At 40.8% G+C, this 20,334-nt stretch overlaps 1 protein-coding gene across 3 annotated transcripts; it reads left to right on the top strand.

Annotated features, from left to right (window-relative positions):
- The first annotated feature begins 2,535 nt into the window (after window positions 1-2,535).
- Window positions 2,536-20,334, top strand: NOXRED1 (NADP dependent oxidoreductase domain containing 1). Of its 3 annotated transcripts, none has more exons than XM_081230300.1 (7): window positions 2,536-2,732; window positions 3,253-3,424; window positions 5,129-5,340; window positions 9,937-10,117; window positions 10,674-10,825; window positions 11,469-11,691; window positions 19,922-20,334. In XM_081230300.1, the coding sequence occupies exons 2-7, from the start codon at window positions 3,270-3,272 to the stop codon at window positions 20,097-20,099; spliced, it is 1,101 nt and encodes a 366-aa protein (XP_081086426.1). In that variant the 5' UTR covers window positions 2,536-2,732; window positions 3,253-3,269; the 3' UTR covers window positions 20,100-20,334. The 3 variants fall into 3 exon arrangements, with proteins under 3 accessions (XP_081086426.1, XP_081086425.1, XP_081086424.1); XM_081230299.1 differs by having other exon boundaries at window positions 2,536-2,736; XM_081230298.1 differs by lacking the exon at window positions 2,536-2,732 and having other exon boundaries at window positions 3,116-3,424.

The raw sequence follows: 20,334 nt of genomic DNA, 5'->3' as shown, positions 1-20,334 counted from the left end.
TATCTATCTATTTATTTATTGGCTGTGTTGGGTCTTCGTTGCTGTGCGCGGGTTTTCTCTAGTTGCGGCGAGCAGGGGTTACTCTTTGTTGCGGTGCGCGGGCTTCTCGTTGCAGTGGCTTGTCTTCGTTGCGGAGCACGGGCTAGGTGCGTGGGCTTCAATAGTTGTGGCACACGGGCTTAGTTGCTCCGCGGCATGTGGGATCTTCCTAGACCAGAACTCGAGCCCGTGTCCCCTGCACTGGCAGGCAGATTCTTAACCGCTGCGCCACCAGGGAAGCCTGGAGACACTTTTTGTTGCCACAACTGGATGGAGCTCCTGGCATCTAGTGGATAGAGGCCTGGGATGCTCCTAACGATCCTACAATGCACAGGCAGCTCCCTACAACAAAGACTTATCCGGCCCCAAATGTTAGTAGTGCGGAGAAAGCCTGCTCTAAGGGGATCAGATTCCATCTTTTGCTCCTGTACTTTGCAATGGCCTTTGCAATTCCAGGTAACCTCATATTTGGTTCCTTTCCGGATCAACCCTCTTGCTATTGAAGAAAGAGGAGTTTAATTCGCTAAATTGTGCTGAAGTTATTGTCTGATCTTCAAATAAACAGTGGTGACCTAACTAGTGTATGAGGGTTCATTTAGAGAAGCAGAGCCACTAGGAGTATATAGTCTCCCAGTCTGTCCACCTGTCTGATCTACATGTGGGATTCAATACAGGGCTTTGACCTTGTAGTGGGGGGGGCAGGCAGTGGGGAAGGGAAGATGGATAAAAAGTGAGGGGAGGGGGAGCAAGGATGAGCTGGAGCCCATGAGGATGGACTGGAACCCCCACCAGTTCTCACCGCCTCCAACCTGAGGAAGTGGATGACCTGCAGGGGAAGCTCACTGGTGGCCTTTGTCACACAGCTGAACACACACCTGGCCCAGGAGTCTGAGAAGCTGCAGGAGGATCCCAGGGAAGGTATAGCAGTTGCGGGCCCAACTGCTGCCCCACAGTAACAGCGCCGCCCGCAGACAGCAAAAGTGCCCGCCCAGCCCCGCAAGCACAAACGGCTGCGGCTGCTGCACTTCCACCTCCAGATCCGCACAGAAGCCTCTCCTGTGGTGGCACACCCTAACTGGAAACAGACAGGGAAGGGAATGCTGGAAAATGTAGTTCAGCCTAGCCAACTCGATGTGTTACAAAGCCACAAGCAGCAGATCCCCATTTTTGAGAATGCGTAAGTAAAGGATGGGTCTAGAATCCACGCTTATACAAGTTAACGTGTGCTGCGCTGTCATGCTGAGCTGTAAGGTTTTGAGCGTCTCTTTCCTTCGGATCAGGAAACATCACCTGCAACAGTCAGATGGGCTACCCACTGTTACGGTCTAAGGAAGGGTTTCTTAGACTTGAAAACTTGTCTGCTCTTCACTTCAAGTGCTGGAGACTTTGCTTTTAAAGCGATTGACCTAACGGCTCTCCTACAAAAAGGATTAGAGAAGCCAGATACTAAAGGTCACGTTTTGTATGATTCCATTCATGTGAAATAGCCAGAAAAGGTAATTCCACAGAGATAAAAAAATAGATATGTGGTTGCCAGGGGCTGAGTGGGAGGGTGGGGAAGAAATGGGGAGTAACTGCTTATTGGGTATAGCGTTTCCTTTGGTGGGAGTTGGAAATGTTTTGGAACTAGAGGTAGTGGGTGAACAACACTGAATATGCTGAATTGTTCACTTTTTAATGACTGTTTTGTGAATTTCACCTCAATAAAAAAATTTTTTTAATTTAAAAAGGTTAGAGAGGAACAGTTTTGAATTCTGATCTCAATTTTGCCATTGCTATAAAATAGATTGCTATAAAATAGAGTTTTGAATATTATTTTCCCCAGCTTTATTGAGGTATAATTGACAAATAAATACTGTTTTTTTGTTTTTTGTTTTTTTTTTTTTTGCGGTAGACGGGCCTCTCACTGTTGTGGCCTCTCCCCTTGCAGAGCACAGGCTCCGGACGCGCAGGCTCAGCAGCCATGGCCCACGGGCCTAGCCGCTCTGCGGCATGTGGGATCTTCCCAGACCGGGGCACGAACCCGTGTCCCCTGCATCGGCAGGCGGACTCTCAACCACTGCGCCACCAGGGAAGCCCTTGTATATGTTTAAGTGATAACAATATAATGATTTGATATACACTGTGAAACTAGTACCACAGTCACGTTAATTAACGTGTCCATCACCTCACAGTTACCTTTTTTGTGTGTGTGGTGAGAACACTTAAGATCTACTCTTGGCAAATTTCAAGTAGACAATACAGTATTCTTACCTATAGTCACCATGATGTACATTAGATCCCTAGAATTTATCTATTTTGTTTATTTTATTTATTCATTAATTTTTTGAACACAAAAAGAAGGGGTTTGAAAAATAACTCGATGAGTAGTGCTAAGATCTGTATGATATTGCAGTCTGCAAAAAAAAAAAAACCAACAAACCTAGAAGTCTAGAAACTTCTGTTGGGAAAAGGGGGATCCCATACTGCCCTGGTGTAGTACTCCAAGAAGTAGTGAAGGAATTCTTGCCCTCATGTTGCAGGTCTGGAAAACCTCTAAGTGGGGCTGGCCCCTTTAAGGCTCCAAGACTGAAGTAATCTGGTAGCTAAGGAGTCATAATGACAACGTTCTTGGGTAATTCTCCCTGAAAATGTAGTTCTTACCCTCCAGGACCAGAACCACTGAGGAGCAGAACTATCTTCTCCTCCGTTTGGTTGGTGAGAGATACATGTGGCTGGGCTTATACCTCTCTGGCTTCATTTTCTAAAATCTAGATGTCCCGGCCTTAGACGAAGGACCGTGATATTTAGTTTGGGTTCTTTTCCACCCTGTGGGGAACACAGAGTTTAGTGAAAGGGGAGAATTTCTGTGAAGTGTGGTCTAAGTGTTCAGTCCTATTTCTAAAACCTAGGAGAGAATGGAAGGGAGAAGAGTGCCTGTGAAACACATTGTTAATGTAAATGCATCTGCTGAAAACTGTGCCTGGAACCTATATGGATTTTGTCCAGGTTTTTCATGAATTCAGTATTCCTGACTCACGGGTAGTCAGTGCTTAGGAATTCTCCAGGACTCACACTCAGAGAAGCGGATGAGAGCTGCCAGTTCATAACCGGGAGGAGAGGTGCTGAAGCCACCGTCAGGAGACCCTGAGACTTGGGCACACACACCCTCCTGCGTAGACTCCTTCTTCTTCCCGGACAAGGAGCTGAGTTGATTGGTGTCTGTTGTTGCAGGAAATGCTGGTTTGGAGATGGACATGCTAGAGGACCTTGAGACACTGCAGTTTGAGTATGGGATTCAAGAGGAAGACCACAGCTGGCTGTATTTGCTGGGCCGTTCTCATGGGCTGATGACCAAGGCCTGTGCCCACGCAACCTTCTTCTGCAAGCTACTCCATAATTTGAGGTAAGCTGGGTCTCCAAGGTCAGGCAGATGGAGAAGAGTCTCACTGCAGAGAATCCAGATGACTTAAACTTTTTATATTGGAGAATAACTTTGGCAGGGGGAGTGTCCTCCTACCTTTTCCAGCCCACACTCGAGTACTGCTGGTCTGAAAGCACCAGGGAAACGCACACCAGGCTCCCTTGGCTGTGTTTATGTAATAAAGCACAGATTAGTGGTGATTTCCTTTCGGTGAGTAGACATTAAATAATCCATTCATTCATTCGTTCATCCATCCATCCTATCATTCACTCCCTCATCAGGATGACCAGCTTGTCTGCCACAGCTACTAATCACTAGCCATTCCATGGCTATTGGCTGAAAATGGGGTCATTTTTTTCTTTTGGGGCTGAGCTAACAGTGGAATGCTTCCTCACAAGAAAGCTTCCTGGAAATTTGGGGGTCCTTACGGCCAGATGACTTGCCTGAAACCAGGAATACTGATTTTCAAAGAAGCTCTCAGTCCAGTCCTGTCTTCTGACGCTTAAATAGGAGGTGTGTGAGAGCCAAGTACCTAGGACTAGGCTCCTGGATTCTGTAATTCTAGGTCACTCCTGGAGCATTTGTCCCCACCCCCCAACCCCTCAGTCTGCTTCTCAGTTTACTTTTCTCTAAAATTAGATTAATTCCTAGATGGTGGGACCAGATCTGAATTAAACATGTTATAGATACAGCACATACCCGAGGAGGCAGACTACTCAAGAAGTTTGCTGACTGGCTGACTGATAAGGATGCGTAAACCTATTGGCTGCCTCCAAGATGAGTGATGAGAAACCAATATGGGAAACTGCCAGGAGGCATCTTCTATTTGGAAGGATCAGGCACAGAGAGAAAATGCTCTCCTTTTAACCAAAAGAGAAGCCTTAAATAGAATGGGGCTTGTGATGCTTACACCGAAACTCCAGAGCTTTAAGACTCCAATTTTCACAGAAATACAGAACAAATGTAAGATTGCCATATAACAACATAAAAAATGCCTTATCTATTCAGAGGTCAGACTTTGTTCATCTTGGGTCAAGTGAACCTCCAGAAAGAGTGGCCTCAGATCCTTAATCCTCAGTTTCTTAGGTCTGTTTTCCCTTATAAACCATTTACTTTTATAAATCATTACGTTTGGAAAAAAGCTAAGTTACATGGTTTCCTGGGTTTGTGCAGAACTGAAATAGCAAACTAGAAAGAGGAGGTGTATAGTAGGAGAGGGGTGCACTCATCCTGATGGAGATGGAAATTGACAGCTGTCTGCACAGGAAACAATGAAGGAACTGGCTCCCCATGTTCCAGGATAAGGTGTAATTGTAATTAGGCTGTTCACAGTGATGGTCCTGAGTCAAAGAAATGGTTAAGTAGTCAGACCTTGTGTTTAAGAAGGCAGGGAAATGCACGATACATATAACCCCAAAAATGTTCACTTAAGAATGTTTTAAACAAGTTCTGATCCTTTGAAAGAGGTATGCTTTACTTCTTGGAAAATTCACTCAGGAGGAACATTTCATTCCATCAGTGAAGCTGGATCAGTGGGACATAATTGGAATTCTTCTCTCTGAAGTACTTAAGGTGTCACAGCAGGCTGCATGTGAGGAAGTCAAACCAGAGAACGTCAGAGGTTGACAGTCAAGAAGGACTAAGGGTCTGTGTTTACTTGGGTGTGTGTCTGTGTTCATTCTCCAGAGAATCGTTCTCCAGAAAATCATTACAGGAGAAGCAAACTTCTAGATGTCGCTTGACTGGATTGCGTGAAGACACTCCTGATGACGATGCGTTAAAGGTGGGCATCATTGGAGGTGGCCACCTTGGGAAGCAGCTGGCTCATACACTGCTTCAGCTTGTCCCCATCCCACCTGACAGCCTGAGGATCTCCACTCGGAGGCCAGAGACCCTGGGTGAGGAGCACTGCACGGTAGAAGGGGGGCTTGGGTATGCTCTCTAGGTGGTGACGAGGCCATTTTGAAAGGGTCCCTCAAAAGAGGAATCCTCGCATATAGCATGCCGAGTTCTCAGCTTGCTGGCCCTGAGAAAAGCCAGAAAGATGGGGTTTTTTTTGTTTTGTTTTGTTTTGTTTTGTTTTGCGGTACGCGGGCCTCTCACTGTTGTGGCCTCTCCCGTTGCGGACCACAGGCTCCAGATGCGCAGGCTCAGCGGCCACGGCTCATGGGCCCAGCCACTCCGCGGCATGTGGGATCTTCCCGGACCGGGGCACAAACCCATGTCCCCTGCATCGGCAGGCGGACTCTCAACCACTGCGCCACCAGGGAAGCCCAGAAAGATGGTTTTTTAACTTGCTCCTTAAAGCAACTTTCTTCTCCACCTAAATATTTATATCCGTCTCTCCTCCCTGTGCCCTTGGTGGCGAGATATCTTTCTGGGTCTTTGATATAGAGAAGCTTTCCAAACGGAATTCAGATTTTCTAACTGGACCAGTTAGGGTCTGAGTGGTGTTTACCAGTTCCAAATATTTGGCCTTATTTTTTTAAAATAACATTTACTGAAAAATTTTTTGAAAGTTTTATAATGATTCCATTTATTAACTTATGGTGATAGAAATCAGAACAGTGGTTGCTTCTGGGGAGACTGAGAAGAGGCCCAAGGGAACTTTCTGGGGAGTTGGAAATATTCTGTATCTTGAGAGAGGTGTGAGTTACATAGGTGATGAATTTGTCAAAGTTGATCAAACTATTTACTTCAGATCTGTGTGTCGCATTGTATGTAAATTATACTTAAAATTTTTTTAATGTAAAGTAATATATGAATGTTATAGAAAATTTAGAAAACTACTCTATAGGGAAGTAAATAATAACCACCTATAATTCTCCTAGCAGGGTTATCATTTCTTTCCCATTTTTTCCTCTCATTATATCAGATTATATCAGTAATTAACACTCTACAAAGCTTTTTGTATCCTGCTTTTTTCACTTAATGTATAATGAGCCTATTCTCATATTATTTGACAGTCTTCAAACTCATGATTTTAAGGTTGTATAGTATTCCTAAGTATGACTGTATGATAATTTATATAACTATGCCTTATTTAGTAGGACTTCCTTGTACATAATTTAAAAAACAAAATTAACTAGGTCAAAGTACAGGTACAGCTTTATTAAGATATACTTTGTATATAATAAACTGCGCATTAAAAAAAAATTTCTTGGCCAGGCTACAAGGCATGTGGGATCTTAGTTCCCCAACCAGGGATCGAACCCGTGCCCCTTGCATTGAAGTGTGGAGTCTTAACCACTGGACCACTGGGGAAGTCCTAAACTGCACATTTTAAAAGTGTACACGGGGACTTCCCCGGTGGTCCAGTGGTAAAGAATCCGCCTTCCAAAGCAGGGGACGCGGGTTCAATCCCTGGTCAGGGAACTAAGATCCCACATGCTGTGGGGCAACTAAGCCCGGGTGCCACAGCTGCTGAGCTCACGCGCCTCAACAAGAGAGCTCGCAAGCCGCAAAGTACAGACCCCATATGCTCTGGAGTCCGCGTGCCACAACTAGAGAGAGAAAATCCACAGCCACAACAAGAGAGAAGCCCGAGCACCGCAATGAAGAGCCCGCACACGGCAACGAGAAAAAGATCCTGCATGCCTCAACCAAGATCCCACATGCTGCAACTAAGACCCAATGCAGCCAAAAAAAAAAATAATAGTAAAATAAATAAATAAATAAATAATTTAAAAAAATAGTGTACAGGGACTTCCGTGGTGGTCCAGTGGGTAAGATTTAGCTCCCAATGCAGGGGTCCTGGGTTCAATCCCTGGTCTGGGAACTACATCCCACATGCATGCCACAATTAAGAAGTCCGTGTGCTGCAACTAAGAAGCCTGCATGCCGCAACTGAAAGATCCTGCGTGCCGCAACTAAGGACCCAGCGCAGCCTAAGTAAGTAAGTAAATAAATATTTTTAAAATAAATTTAAAAAGTAAAAGTGTACAGTTTTATGTTTTGTGACACATGTATGCTCCTGTGAAACCATCAACGTAATCAAGGTAATGAATCTCTCTACCTCCCTGCAGAACCCACTCAGGAAACCACTGATCTGCTTTCTTTTTTTTTTAATTAATTGTTTATTTATTTTATTTTTAGCTGCGTTGGGTCTTCGTTGCTGCACACGGGCTTTCCCTAGTTGCAGGGAGTGGGGGCTACTCTTCGTTGTGGTGCGCGGGCTTCTCATTGCATTGGCTTCTCTTGTTGCGGAGCACAGGCTCTAGGCGTGCAGGCTTCAGTAATTACGGCTTGCAGGCTCTAGAGTACAGGCTCAGTAGTTGTGGCGCATGGGCTTAGTTGCTCCACAGCATGTGGGATCTTCCCAGACTAGGGCTCAAACCCGTGTCCCCTGCATTGGCAGGTGGACTCCCAACCACTGCACCACCAGGGAAATCCCCACTGATCTGATTTCTGTCACTACCGATTAGTTTGCATTTTGTAGAATTTTGTATAAATGGAGTCATACAGTTTGTACTTTTTCTTTGGTCTGAATTCTTTTTATAATTAATTTTTTAATTGAAGTATAGTTGATTTATAATGTTGTGTTAGTTTCAAATGTACAGCAAAGTGATTCAGTTATAGAATATATTATACAGAATATATTCTATATACATATATTCCTTTTCAGATTCTTTTCCCATATAGGTTTTTTCAAAATATTGAGTATAGTTCCCTGTGCTATGCAGTAGGTCCTTATTGTTTATTTTATATATAGTAGTGTATATATATTACTCCCAAATTCCTAATTTATCCCTCCCTGCAATGGTCTGAATTCTTTCACTCTGCATAATTATTTTGAGATATATCCATGTTGTTTCATGTATTGATATTCTTTTTATTTCTGAGTAGTGTTTTATTGCATGGATATTCCATAGTTCATATATTCACTCCTCTGTTGATGGACATTCAGGTTGTTTCCAGTTTGGGGCTATTACAAATAAAGCTATTATGAACATTTGTGTACAAATATTGGTGTGGAGAAATGCTTTAATTTTTCTTGAGTAAACACTTGGGAATGGGGTGGCTGGGTCATATGGTAGGTATATTTAATTTTTAAAGAAACTTCTAATATATTTTTTCAAACTGACCTACAAAGGATGTTGTTCAGGTATAAACTTTCATCAACAGTGTGTAAGAATACCCATTTTACTACACACTTGTCAATTCTGGGAATCTTTTCTTTTTAATCACCATTTTAATATGGCTTTACAATTTTTCTTATTTTAATATGTCTTTCACTGACCACTAGAAGAAGTAAAATTTTTTATAGGCTTATTGCTATTTCATCATTTTTGAGTTCTTTTTTCAATTTTTCTGTTGGGATGCCTGTATGATTTTTCTTGATTTGTAAATGTTCCTTCTATATTAAGGAAACTAAAAAAATCTTAACCCCTCAAGGCAGATTTCTTAAATCTCATCAACAGGACCAGTATATATGACATTTCAATAAAATGCATATATCCTTCTGGGAAGCAATATGTTTATTAATAATAAAATTACAGTTATAGAATATCACTGTATGTTGTATTAAGGAAGCAAGAATTCAAAATGCTCAGCATCAGCTTCTGTGCACTTTTGAGAACCACATATAGAAGAAGAGTGGATGTGCATGTTTTCTAAAGTTCTTCTTTGTCCTGTGTATCTTCCTACCTGGAAGTACCTGAGTACCCAGATAACCTCAGCATCAACTTTATCACATACTTGTGGTGGTTAAGAGAAGAACTGACCTCTGCAATGTCTAACATCCTGTCCTCTGATAACACTTAAAACACTACCATATGTGAGTTCACATTTTTACTTTTGAGGATCCAGATCACAATAAGTACAATTAAATGATTAACTACCAAGAAGTATTTTTAGCAACTACATGAGTTATCACATTTCTTTCTACATTTATAAATATCTTATTGACATTAAATTGTGTATACTTTACTGAAACTGTAAGCATATTTTTCCAAATTCCTCCCATCCTCTGACCTATACTCTTCCACTCTCTCAGTCTTTCCCACCATTTCAAGCCAGTTAAGCTGTTTAACTTCGGCCCAGTCACAGAATTCTTGAAGCCTCAGTTTCCACATCTATAATATAGGAATAATACTAGCCTCTGTCTCATAAGGTCCTTATGAGATTCCCTTAGATAATATATGTACTTTGTACATTATCTGGTACACGATGAATTCTGTAAATTGGAGAAGGCTTCATTCAGACTTTTTTTCTTCCTAAAAGAAGAAACTCTGAAAAATTCTAGCATTTGGTCTAAAACATAAGATAAGGATGAATTATCTGACAATCTCAAGCACTGCTGCAGTGGCACCTGCTGCCATAGTCATGGGGTCAGGGCTTTGCTGCGTGGCTTTTAGAAGGCATGAGAGAATCTCTTCTGATTAATGTGGTGACAAGACTTGAGATAAACTAATTGTCATCCTCTCCCCACAGTTGATGTTGAGTTCAAAGTTCTTTGTACTGTGATCTTTCTGACTTCCTTTATTCCCTCCCAGATGAATTCAAGAAACTGGGAATCCAGTGCTTTTACCATAACTCTTCTCTGGTGGAGTGGGCCAACGTGATATTCCTCTGCTGCCTGCCATCTCAGCTGTCTAATATCTGTGTAGAAATTCAAACCAGCCTTGGAAAAGCCTGCATTGTGTACAGCTTTGTAGCTGCCGTCCCACTACCCAGGTATCTTGTTAGGGTGAGCACAGGATTGGCAGGACTGCTGTGTCTCCTCATCTCCACCCTGGCCCCTACCTCTTGGAGTTGCTCATTCCCAGTTATAAGGTGGAAGCAGCTTCATTGGCAGAAGGACCAGCCAGCCTTTGAAATTGTGTCTTCCCTGCTTTTCCAGCACTTGTGGGTGGGACCTTTTCTTTGATGTGCAAATGTTTAGAACTGCAGTAGAGCATTACTTCCAACTACTTGAAGCTGATTAGTGTTCCCCTTGTACACCACTCAACAGCATGAAAATTGATCTGGAGCATGTGTCAGATATTATTTTTGTACCTCGAGTGTCTAGCTCAGTGCCTGGCTCGTGGTGACACTGAATAAGTGTTAAGTGGATGGGTGAACAATCCATCTAAGATGTTGTGCCCCAGTGCCAACCCACACCTGCATTTGCCTGTGAGCAGTGCTGTGCAGGGGACTACGTTGTTGGGGCTGGATGTAAACTCAGTGGGTCACGTGGTGCTTTATTCCAGTCCAGGCCCTGCACTTCCTGCATTGGTGGCTTTACTTTCAGGTTGAAACTCCTACTGAACCACACCGATGTCTTGCGGCCTCAGTATCAGTGTGTTGAAGATCTTGCCAGCATCTGGGGGGCCAATAAGGAAATCTCAGCTGCTCTCCAAGACCCTGTGATTCTTCAGGCTACCTGTCCCTACAGTCCTGCTGGTAATGGCTCACGATATTTTTGGCACTTTAAAAAATTACCTTCCTCTTGGCCTGTTGCTATCTTATTAAATCCCTGAGTGTGTGTGTGTGTGCGTGTGTGCATGCATGTGTGCTGAGGGTGTGTGTGTGTGTGTGTGTGTGTGTGTGTGTGTAAGTACAAGCTAGATACATTCTCAGCTATTTAGGTTTTACATGGGAACAGCTTTGGTGGCAAAAAGTAGCCTTTTTAGGGAAAGCTAAGAAGTGTGATTAATCGGACCCTTTAAGGATGAATTGGAAACAACCAGAGGAGAGAGCCTATTTAAACCAGAGGATGCAGTGTCTGGGACTAAATGGCTTTTCCTTACTGTAACCTTGTAGTTTGCCTTATTGGCAAGGACCATTCTAGAGGTTTCTAGAGATGCATTTGTCATCAGCAATGCCTACATTAACATATCTTCCTCTGGTAGGGTCAACACGCGATGTGTTACAAAGGGCACACACAGGGCTCTTGGCCTGGAAAGGAAGAGCGCTTATCTTGAGGTTCATATAACCAAACTGTCTTGGACAGAAGGTGGCTGTTCACCATCTGGGGTTTGTCCTAGGTTCCCTGCAAACCTTTTTGGTGGTGTTAACTGGTATTTCCTTTCTCACTGATGTTTAGGGGGAATAATCCTCAATATCAAGTGGTTGGAGGGAGTGTTCTATGCAGCCATAAATGTCTGCACAGCAAAGGACATGCCCCACTCACAAGTGCTGCAGCTTCTGAATGAACTGTTCCTCTCCAAGCACTTTGAAGCCTGTGAGAAAGACACAGTGTCTTTCCAAAAATTTCAAGCACAAGATTTTGTCAGCAAAGCCTATGCCAAGAACCTGTCTCGGAAAAGGTAAAGTATTAGATGAGTGGCCATTCTAACTTCTCCCACACTGTTTTCTTAGCAGATGCTTTTTATCTTTTTCCTTTCATGTTATCTTTAGAAATGTATAAAATGAATACATTCTTATAAAAAAAATCCAACTAGTGGAAAAGTGAGAGCCCTCCTTTGCCCCCCAAATCCCTTTTCATAGACTTTACCTCTGATGGTTTTTGTATTTTTGTCTTTCTACCTATGCATTTACAAACGTATATTTATATTGTCATTATAATGTATATGCATATCTGTATCTATATATACATTTTAGAAACATGGGGATTATACTTACTACATCATAGGTACCATTCTATGTTAGTACAATCATAACTATTTCATTTATGAGCACTGTGCAGGCATCCATTGGATACATTTCTTTAGCTACATTTATTCATCCTATTTCCTCTTGATGGCAGTGTAGTTCCCTCTGCCCCACATTTTGCACAAAGGGCTGCTTTGAACATTTCATCCTTAAACTTTGCACACTTCTACCAGTAAAATTTCTGGGTCAGAGGTTATATATAGTTTATGTTTGATAGGTATTCCTAAATTGCTTATCAAAAAAGTGATACTTATGTTTCTACCAATAGTGTATGAGAGTGCCATTTCACTATAGCTTGATAACTATTAGATCATTCTTTTTAATCTTTAATAATCTAATAGGGACAAACGGTTGCCCTTGTTACCAGTGACTTCCATGTCACTAAATTCACTGGACACTTTTAAATCCTTTTCTTCCTTGGCTATTGAACATGCCTGCCTTCTTGAAACAATCTTTTCTCTTAGCTTTCATGACACCCTCACATTCTCTTCATTTTCCTCCTGTCCCTCCGATCCTTCCTTTGCCAGCTCCTCTTCTGCCCCATCCTTAAATCTGGGAGTTTTCAAGGCTCTGTCCTAGGCCTTCTTTTCTTTTCATTCTACACTTTGTTCCTGGGTGATCTTTTCCACTTTGGGGACTTAGGTTGCCATTACATGCTCCTTCGCAGAGTTGTTCAGGCCAGAACCTGGAAGTAATCCTTGATCTTACCCCCCTCTTATCTTTTGTGTTCTAATTAATCACCAATGACCTGTGGTACACTGTCAGTTTGGGAATTTTCCTTCTCCCTTATCCTGGGATTCTCTTCGCCTCTCTCTTAATGTTGGATCTCTTTTCCTGGACCCCTCTTCCTCTGGCTTCATTTCCTTCTTCATTATGGTGGAATCTGTCCTTCTCCAGCAGATTCCTTAGAAAAGCCTGCATAGGAAGTAATTTTTAGGAACTATGTCTGAAAATGTTTTTATTCTAACCTAATATTTTATTGAGAACATAGCCAGGTATAGAATCTAGGTTAGAGCAGAAGCAAGAACTACAATCCTTCAGCCTGTGGAAAGAAAACCACATTCACAGAAAGATAGACAAAATGAAAAGGCAGAGGACTATGTACCAGATGAAGGAACAAGATAAAACCCCAGAAAAACAACTAAATAAAGTGGAGATAGGCAACCTTCCAGAAAAAGTATTCAGAATAATGATAGTGAAGATGATCCAGGACTTCGGAAAAAGAATGGAGTCAAAGATCGAGAAGATGCAAGAAATGTTTAACAAAGACCTAGAATGATTAAAGAACAAACAAACAGAGATGAACAATACAATAACTGAAATGAAAACTACACTAGAAGGAATCAATAGCAGAATAACTGAGGTAGAAGAATGGATAAGTGACCTGGAAGACAGAATGGTGGAATTCACTGCTGCGGAACAGAATAAAGAAAAAAGAATGAAAAGAAATGAAGACAGCCTAATAGACCTCTGGGACAACATTAAACGCAACAACATTTGCATTATAGGGATCCCAGAAGGAGAAGAGAGAAAGAAAGGACCCGAGAAAATCTTTGAAGAGATTATAGTTGAAAACTTCCCTAACATGGGAAAGGAAATAGCCACCCAAGTTCAGAAAGCGCAGAGAGTCCCAGGCAGGATAAACCCAAGGAGAAACGTGCCGAGACACATAGTAATCAAATTGACAAAAATTAAACACAAAGAAAAAATTTTGAAAGCAACAGGGAAAAATGACAAATAACATACAAGGGAACTCCTCCCATAAGGTTAACAGCTGATTTCTCAGTAGGAACTCTACAAGCCAGAAGGGAGTGGTACGATATATTTAAAGTGATGAAAGGGAAGAAACTACAAACAAGATTACTGTACCCAGCAAGGATCTCATTCAGATTCGAAGGAGAAATCAAAAGCTTTACAGACAAGCAAAAGCTAAGAGAATTCAGCACCACCAAACCAGCTCTACAACAAATGCTAAAGGAACTTCTCTAAGTGGGAAACACAAGGGAAGAAAAGGACCTACAAAAACAAACCCATAACAATTAAGAAAATGGTAATAGGAACATACATATCGGTAATTACCTTAAAGTGAATGGATTAAATGCTCCAACCAAAAGACACAGGCTTGCTGAATGGATACAAAAACAAGACCCATCTATATGCTGTCTACAAGAGACCCACTTCAGACCTAGAGACACATACAGACTGAAAGTGAGGGGATGGAAAAAGATATTCCATGCAAATGGAAATCAAAAGAAAGCTGGGGGCTTCCCTGGTGGCTCAGTGGTTGAGAGTCCACCTGCCGATGCAGGGGACACGGGTTCGTGCCCCGGTCCGGGAAGATCCCACATGCCACGGAGCGGCTGGGCCCGTGAGCCATGGCCACTGAGCCTGCGCATCTGGAGCCTGTGCTCCGCAACAGGGGAGCCCACAACAGTGCGAGGCCCGTGTACCGCAAAAAAAAAAAAAAAAAAAAGTAAGCTGGAGTAGCAATACTCATCAGATAAAATAGACTTTAAAATAAAGAATGTTACAAGATACAAGGAAGGACACTGCATAATGATCAAGGGATCAATCTGAGAAGAAGATATAACAATTATAAATATATATGCACCCAACATAGGAGCACCTCAATACATAAGGCAAATGCTAACATCTATAAAAGTGGAAATCAACAATAGCACAATAATAGTGGGGGACTTTAACACCTCACTTACACCAATGGACAGATCATCCAAACAGAAAATTAATAAGGAAACACAAGCTTTAAATGACACAATAGACCAGATAGACTTGATATTTATAGGACATTCCATCCAAAAACAACAGATTACACTTTCTTCTCAAGTGCACACAGAGCATTCTCCAGGATAGATCACATCTTGGGTCACAAATCAAGCCTCAGTAAATTTAAGAAAACTGAAATCATATCAAGCATCTTTTCCCACCACAATGCTATGAGATTAGAAATCCATTACAGGGAAAAAAACGTAAAAAACACAAACACATCAAGGCTAAACAATACGTTACTAAATAACCAAGAGATCACTGAAGAAATCAAATAGGAAATCAGAAAATACCTAGAGACAAATGACAATGAAAACATGATGATCCAAAACCTACGGGATGCAGCAAAAGCAGTTCTAAGAGGGAAGTTTATAGCAATACTAGCCTACCTCAAGAAACATGAAAAATCTGAAATAAACAATCTAACCTTACACCTAAAGGAACTAGAGAAAGAAGAAAAAACCCAAAGTTAGTAGAAGGAAAGAAATCATAAAGATCAGAGCAGAAATAAATGAAATAGAAACAAAGAAAACAATAACAAATATCAATAAAACAGAAAGCTGGTTCTTTGAGAAGATAAAATTGATAAACCTTTAGCCAGACTCATCAAAAGAAGAGGGAGAGGACTCATAACAATAAAATTAGCAATGAAAAAGGAGAAGTTACGATGGACAACACAGAAATACAAAGCAACAAGGATGTCCACTCTTGCCACTATTATTCAACATAGTTTTGGAAGTCCTAGCCATGGTAATCAGAAGAAAAAGAAATAAAAGGAATACAAATTGGAAAAGAAGAAGTAAAACTGTCACTGTTTGTAGATGACATGATACTATACATAGAGAATCCTAAAGATGCCACCAGAAAACTACTAGAGCTAATCAATGAATTTGGTAAAGTTGCAGGATACAAAATAAATGCACAGAAATCCCTTGCATTCCTATACATGAACAATGAAAGATCAGAAAGAGTAATTAATGAAACAATTCACCATTGCAACAAAAAGGATTTTTTTTTTAATTTATTTTTTTCGGTATGTGGGCCTCTCACTGTCGTGGCCTCTCCCGTTGCGGAGCACAGGCTCTGGACGCGCAGGCTCAACGGCCATGGCTCACAGGCCCAGCCGCTCCGCGGCATGTGGGATCTTCCCAGACCAGGGCACGAACCCGTGTCCCCTGCATCGGCAGGCGGACTCTCAACCACTGCTCCACCAGGGAAGCCCCTAAAAAGGATTTTTTTAAAAAAAAAGAAAGAATCTAGGGTAGAGACAATTTTCCCTCAGAATTTTGAAGGCATTGCTCCATCATCTTTCAGCTTTTAAATTGCTGTTGAGAGGTACAGTGCCCTTCTAATTCTTCAATTCATGCTTGGTCTGAAATCTGTTCCTTTTCTCTCTGGAAGCTTATAGTATCTGTTGACTTCAGCATCCTGAAATTTTATTATGCATCATGATGTGGGTGTATTTTAATGCACTGTGTTGGGCAGTTGTTGGGCCTCTCCCTTTTTTCCATTAACTTAAAAAAAAAGATTGTAAAATATGTACACAGGAAAGTACCTATTCCATAAATTCATAACTATACAGTTTAATGAATTATTGTAAAGCAAATATCCATGTAATTGCCACCCATAAAAGAAACAGAACATTCAATGGTCCTTCTCAATCTGCATGTCAAGTTCTCTAATTTTCTCCTATTATGTCTTTGATAATTTCCTCCCCTTCCCTCTGTTTTCTCTGTTCTCTCTTCTGAATATTTTATTAGCCAAATGTTGGACCTCCTGGGCTGATCTTCTGATTTTCTTTAGCTCTCCTATTTTCATTATCTTTGCCTTTTTGTTCTGCTTTCTGAGAGATTTCCTTAACTATCCTGTTTTTACTATTATATTTAGAACATATTTTCATTTTGCTATATTTTGACTTTCAAAGATTTTTTTAGTCTCTAAATATTCCTTTTTTATGTAGCATCCTGTTGTCATTTCCCTATGCAATACCATCTCTTATCCCTTTGAGAATGTAAATGATAAGAGTTTTTTCTTCTCTGCGGAGTCTTTCCTTCAGGATTTTTTTGACCATTTATTTTGGTCTCTATCATTCATTTTAGAGGCTTTCTTCAAGTATATGGAGAACCTTGATTGTCTGCTCATATTTTTTTTTTTTTTTTTTTTTTTTTTTTGCGGTAGGCGGGCCTCTCACTGTTGTGGCCTCTCCCCCTGCAGAGCACAGGCTCCGGACGCGCAGGCTCAGCAGCCATGGCTCACGGGCCTAGCCGCTCTGCGGCATGTGGGATCTTCCCAGACCGGGGCACGAACCCGTGTCCCCTGCATCGGCAGGCGGACTCTCAACCACTGCGCCACCAGGGAAGCCCTCATATTTTTTTAAAAATAAATTTATTTATTTATTTTGGTTGCGTTGAGCCTTCTTTGCTGTGCACAGGCTTTCTCTAGTTGTGGCGAGTGGGGGCTACTCTCTGTTGCGGTGCAGGGCTTCTCATTGCAATGGCTTCTCTTGTTGAGGAGCACAGGCTCTAGGTACATGGGTTTAGTAGCTGTGGCTCATGGGCTTTAGAGCACAGGCTCAGTAGTTGTGGTGCACGGGCTTAGTTGCTCTGTGGCATGTGGGATCTCCCCAGATAAGGGCTCAAACCCATGTCCCCTGCACTGGCAGGCAGATTCTTAACCACTGTGCCACCAAGGAAGTCCTGTCTGCTCATATTTAAGATCCTGGTTACTAAAAAGTTGCTTGGAAACTCGGTGTTTTCTACTGTGGTCTTTACTACAGAGTAGTTTGATCAGCTTTTTCCTTGGGAAACCCTGAATACTGGTATCTTTAAGTCTTTGGGACCCAACTTGGGGAAAGAAAATTGCATGTGTGTAGGGAGAGGGGTGGTCTTATCATTCAGAATATATTTTTTCACTTTATTTTTCCCCTCTTCAGCATATCCTTGCCACTCAAACTGCCTGATAACCATGCCATCATCTGGGAGTTTGATTAGAAATGCAGATTATGGGTCCCCACCCCAGATGTATGGAATCAGAATCTGCCTTTTTACAAGCTCCCAAGTGATATGTCCATTAAAGTTGGAAAAGTGCTGCTCTATGGTCTTTTTCATCAGATGACCTGTTAGAATGGGAGGCATGGCATATTAATATTTCTACTATGATTGTAGTTTCTCAAATTCTCTTTATATTTCTAATCTTTGTTTTATAAAGTTTGAAGCCATATTATCTGATGAACTTAAGTTCTTTTTACTGTACTTTTACTTTTACTGTACTTTTTACATCTTCTTGGTAGATTATACTTTTTAATTCTATCCCTCCCTTTTAAAATAACTTTTTAGATAATTTTGATTCACATGCAGTTATTAAGAAATAATACAAAGAAACCCCATGTACCCATTTATCCAGTTTCCCCCAATGGAACAAACCATAGTACAATATCTATACACAGATATTGTAAAACTATAGTACAATACCATGACCAGGATATTGACACTGATACAGTCAAGATACAGAACAATTCTATAACTAGGGATCCTTCATCTTGATCCTTCCTCCCCCACTTGGCAACCATTGAGCTGTTCTCCACTTCTATGATTTTGTCACTTCAATAATATTATATAAAAGGAATCATATATTATGCAACCTTTGGGGATTGGCCTTTTTCATTTAGCATAATTCTCTGGAGATTCATCCAAGTTGCTGTGTATATCAATAATTTATTCCTTTTTTATTGCTGAGTAGTTTTCATGGCAGTTATGTTTTCATGGCATGTATGTACCATAGTTTGTTTAATCATTCACCTGTTGAAGGACATCTAGGATGTTTCCAGTTTTTGGCTATTATGAATAAAGATGCTTTGAACATTCATGTACAGGTTTTTGTGTAAACATAAGTTTTAATTTCTCTGGGACAAATGCTCAGGGGTGCAATGACTGGTTGCATGTTTATTTTTTTAAGACACTGCCAAACTGTTTTTCAAAGTCATTATATCCTTTTACATCATTAGCAATGTATGATTCAGTTTCTCTGCATCCTCACCAGCATTTGGTGTTGTCACTAATTTTTGTTTTACTATTACATCTATAGATCAATTTGTGGAGAGTTGACATCTTTATAATGTTAAATTTTCCCATCCATGTACACAGTATATCTCTCCATTTATATCTTCTTTATTTCATCAGCATTTCGTAGTTTTCAATATACAAGTCCTGTACATGTTTTGTTAGATTTACACCTAAGTATTCTATTTTGTGTGTGTGAAAGGAACTGCATTTTTAGGGTTTTTTTTTTGCCCAAGTGTTCATTGCTAATATATATAAATAAAATTTATTTTATGTTTATTTTATATCCTGTGACCTTGCTGAATTAGTTTATTAGTTCTAGGAGATTTTTTTTTTAGATTCCTTTGGATTTTCTACATGGACAATCATGTTATCTATATATAGCAACAGTTTCAGTTCTCCCTTTCCAATCTGTGTGCCTTTTATTTCCTTTTCTTGCGTTATTGCACTGGCTACAACTTCTAGTGGTATGTGGAATAAGTGTGGTGAGAGCAGATATCCTTGCCTTACTCCTGATTTTTTTAATACTATAAAACCCTATGTCTTAATGCTTTTTAAGTTGAATTCCACTATAGACTAATACTTAACATTGCCCCATTTTTATTTGCATGTTAACTCCTACTTCTTTCCCTATACAGTTGAAGAGGGTATCTTTTTTTTTTTGAAGAGGATATTGTAAAAGAAATGAGGTCTCTTCCATTCCTAATGTCCATGATCCTCTTATGTATTTTCTTTCTAAATTCAAGGAAAATATACTGAAAAGGATGTTGATTTGTCATAATCATTCTCTAATTATGAATTCCTCCCCAAATGCACTTAGAGAATTCTAAGTGTGAAAACTCATAAGTACAATTAAATCCACGTGTTGAATAGACTCAGATGAATTTTTAATTTAACTAAGAATTTTAATTAGTTTGATATAGAAAATGAAGTACCTATTTCCAAGTGGAGGAGAACTTTCTTTAAAGGAAATGTTTAACAGCAAAATCAGATGTATTAAACAGACATAAAAAAAGTAACACTATTTGTTTCCCTACCCCAGGCCTTTCCCCTGGTTTGATCTGACTGCTGTGCAACTCAAGGAAACTCCCTTTAGCCAGTATCTCTCACACAGCACTACTTTTCAGGACAACCTTACCCATCTATACTGTGATTCATTTGGCATCACCCTAACCAAAGAACAAGAGCCAGAGGTTTCCACGGGTTTCTCATCCCAATAAGAGAAGAGACCTCAGGAATCCGGATTTTTTTCTCCCTCTACAGTGGTAATGCCCTGATTATCATAATTGACAGTGGAAGTCATGTGACTGTATGGTGTTTGCCATATGTTAGGCAGTAAGGAGTTAGAAAATTGTACTGATGGCTCTTTAAAATCTAGAATAAAACAAGAGGTTCTTTACATCAGTATATTTGGGTGTGTCTGGCTTTTGGAAGCAACTGAATGAAACCACATAT

Source organism: Mesoplodon bidens (assembly GCF_964165515.1).
Source record: "Mesoplodon bidens genome assembly, chromosome: 3".
Classification (NCBI taxonomy): Eukaryota; Metazoa; Chordata; class Mammalia; order Artiodactyla; family Ziphiidae; genus Mesoplodon; species Mesoplodon bidens.
Note: the sequence above shows the minus strand (reverse complement) of the source record. Positions and strands in the feature narration are given on the sequence as shown.

Coding starts and splice junctions, on each gene's coding strand:
- NOXRED1 (XM_081230300.1), top strand. CDS start 3,270: ATGGACATGCTAGAGGACCTTGAGACACTGCAGTTTGAGTATGGGATT. Junction 10,118..10,673: donor GCTGCCGTCCCACTACCCAG/GTATCTTGTTAG, acceptor CTTTACTTTCAG/GTTGAAACTCCTACTGAACC. Junction 10,826..11,468: donor CTGTCCCTACAGTCCTGCTG/GTAATGGCTCAC, acceptor ACTGATGTTTAG/GGGGAATAATCCTCAATATC.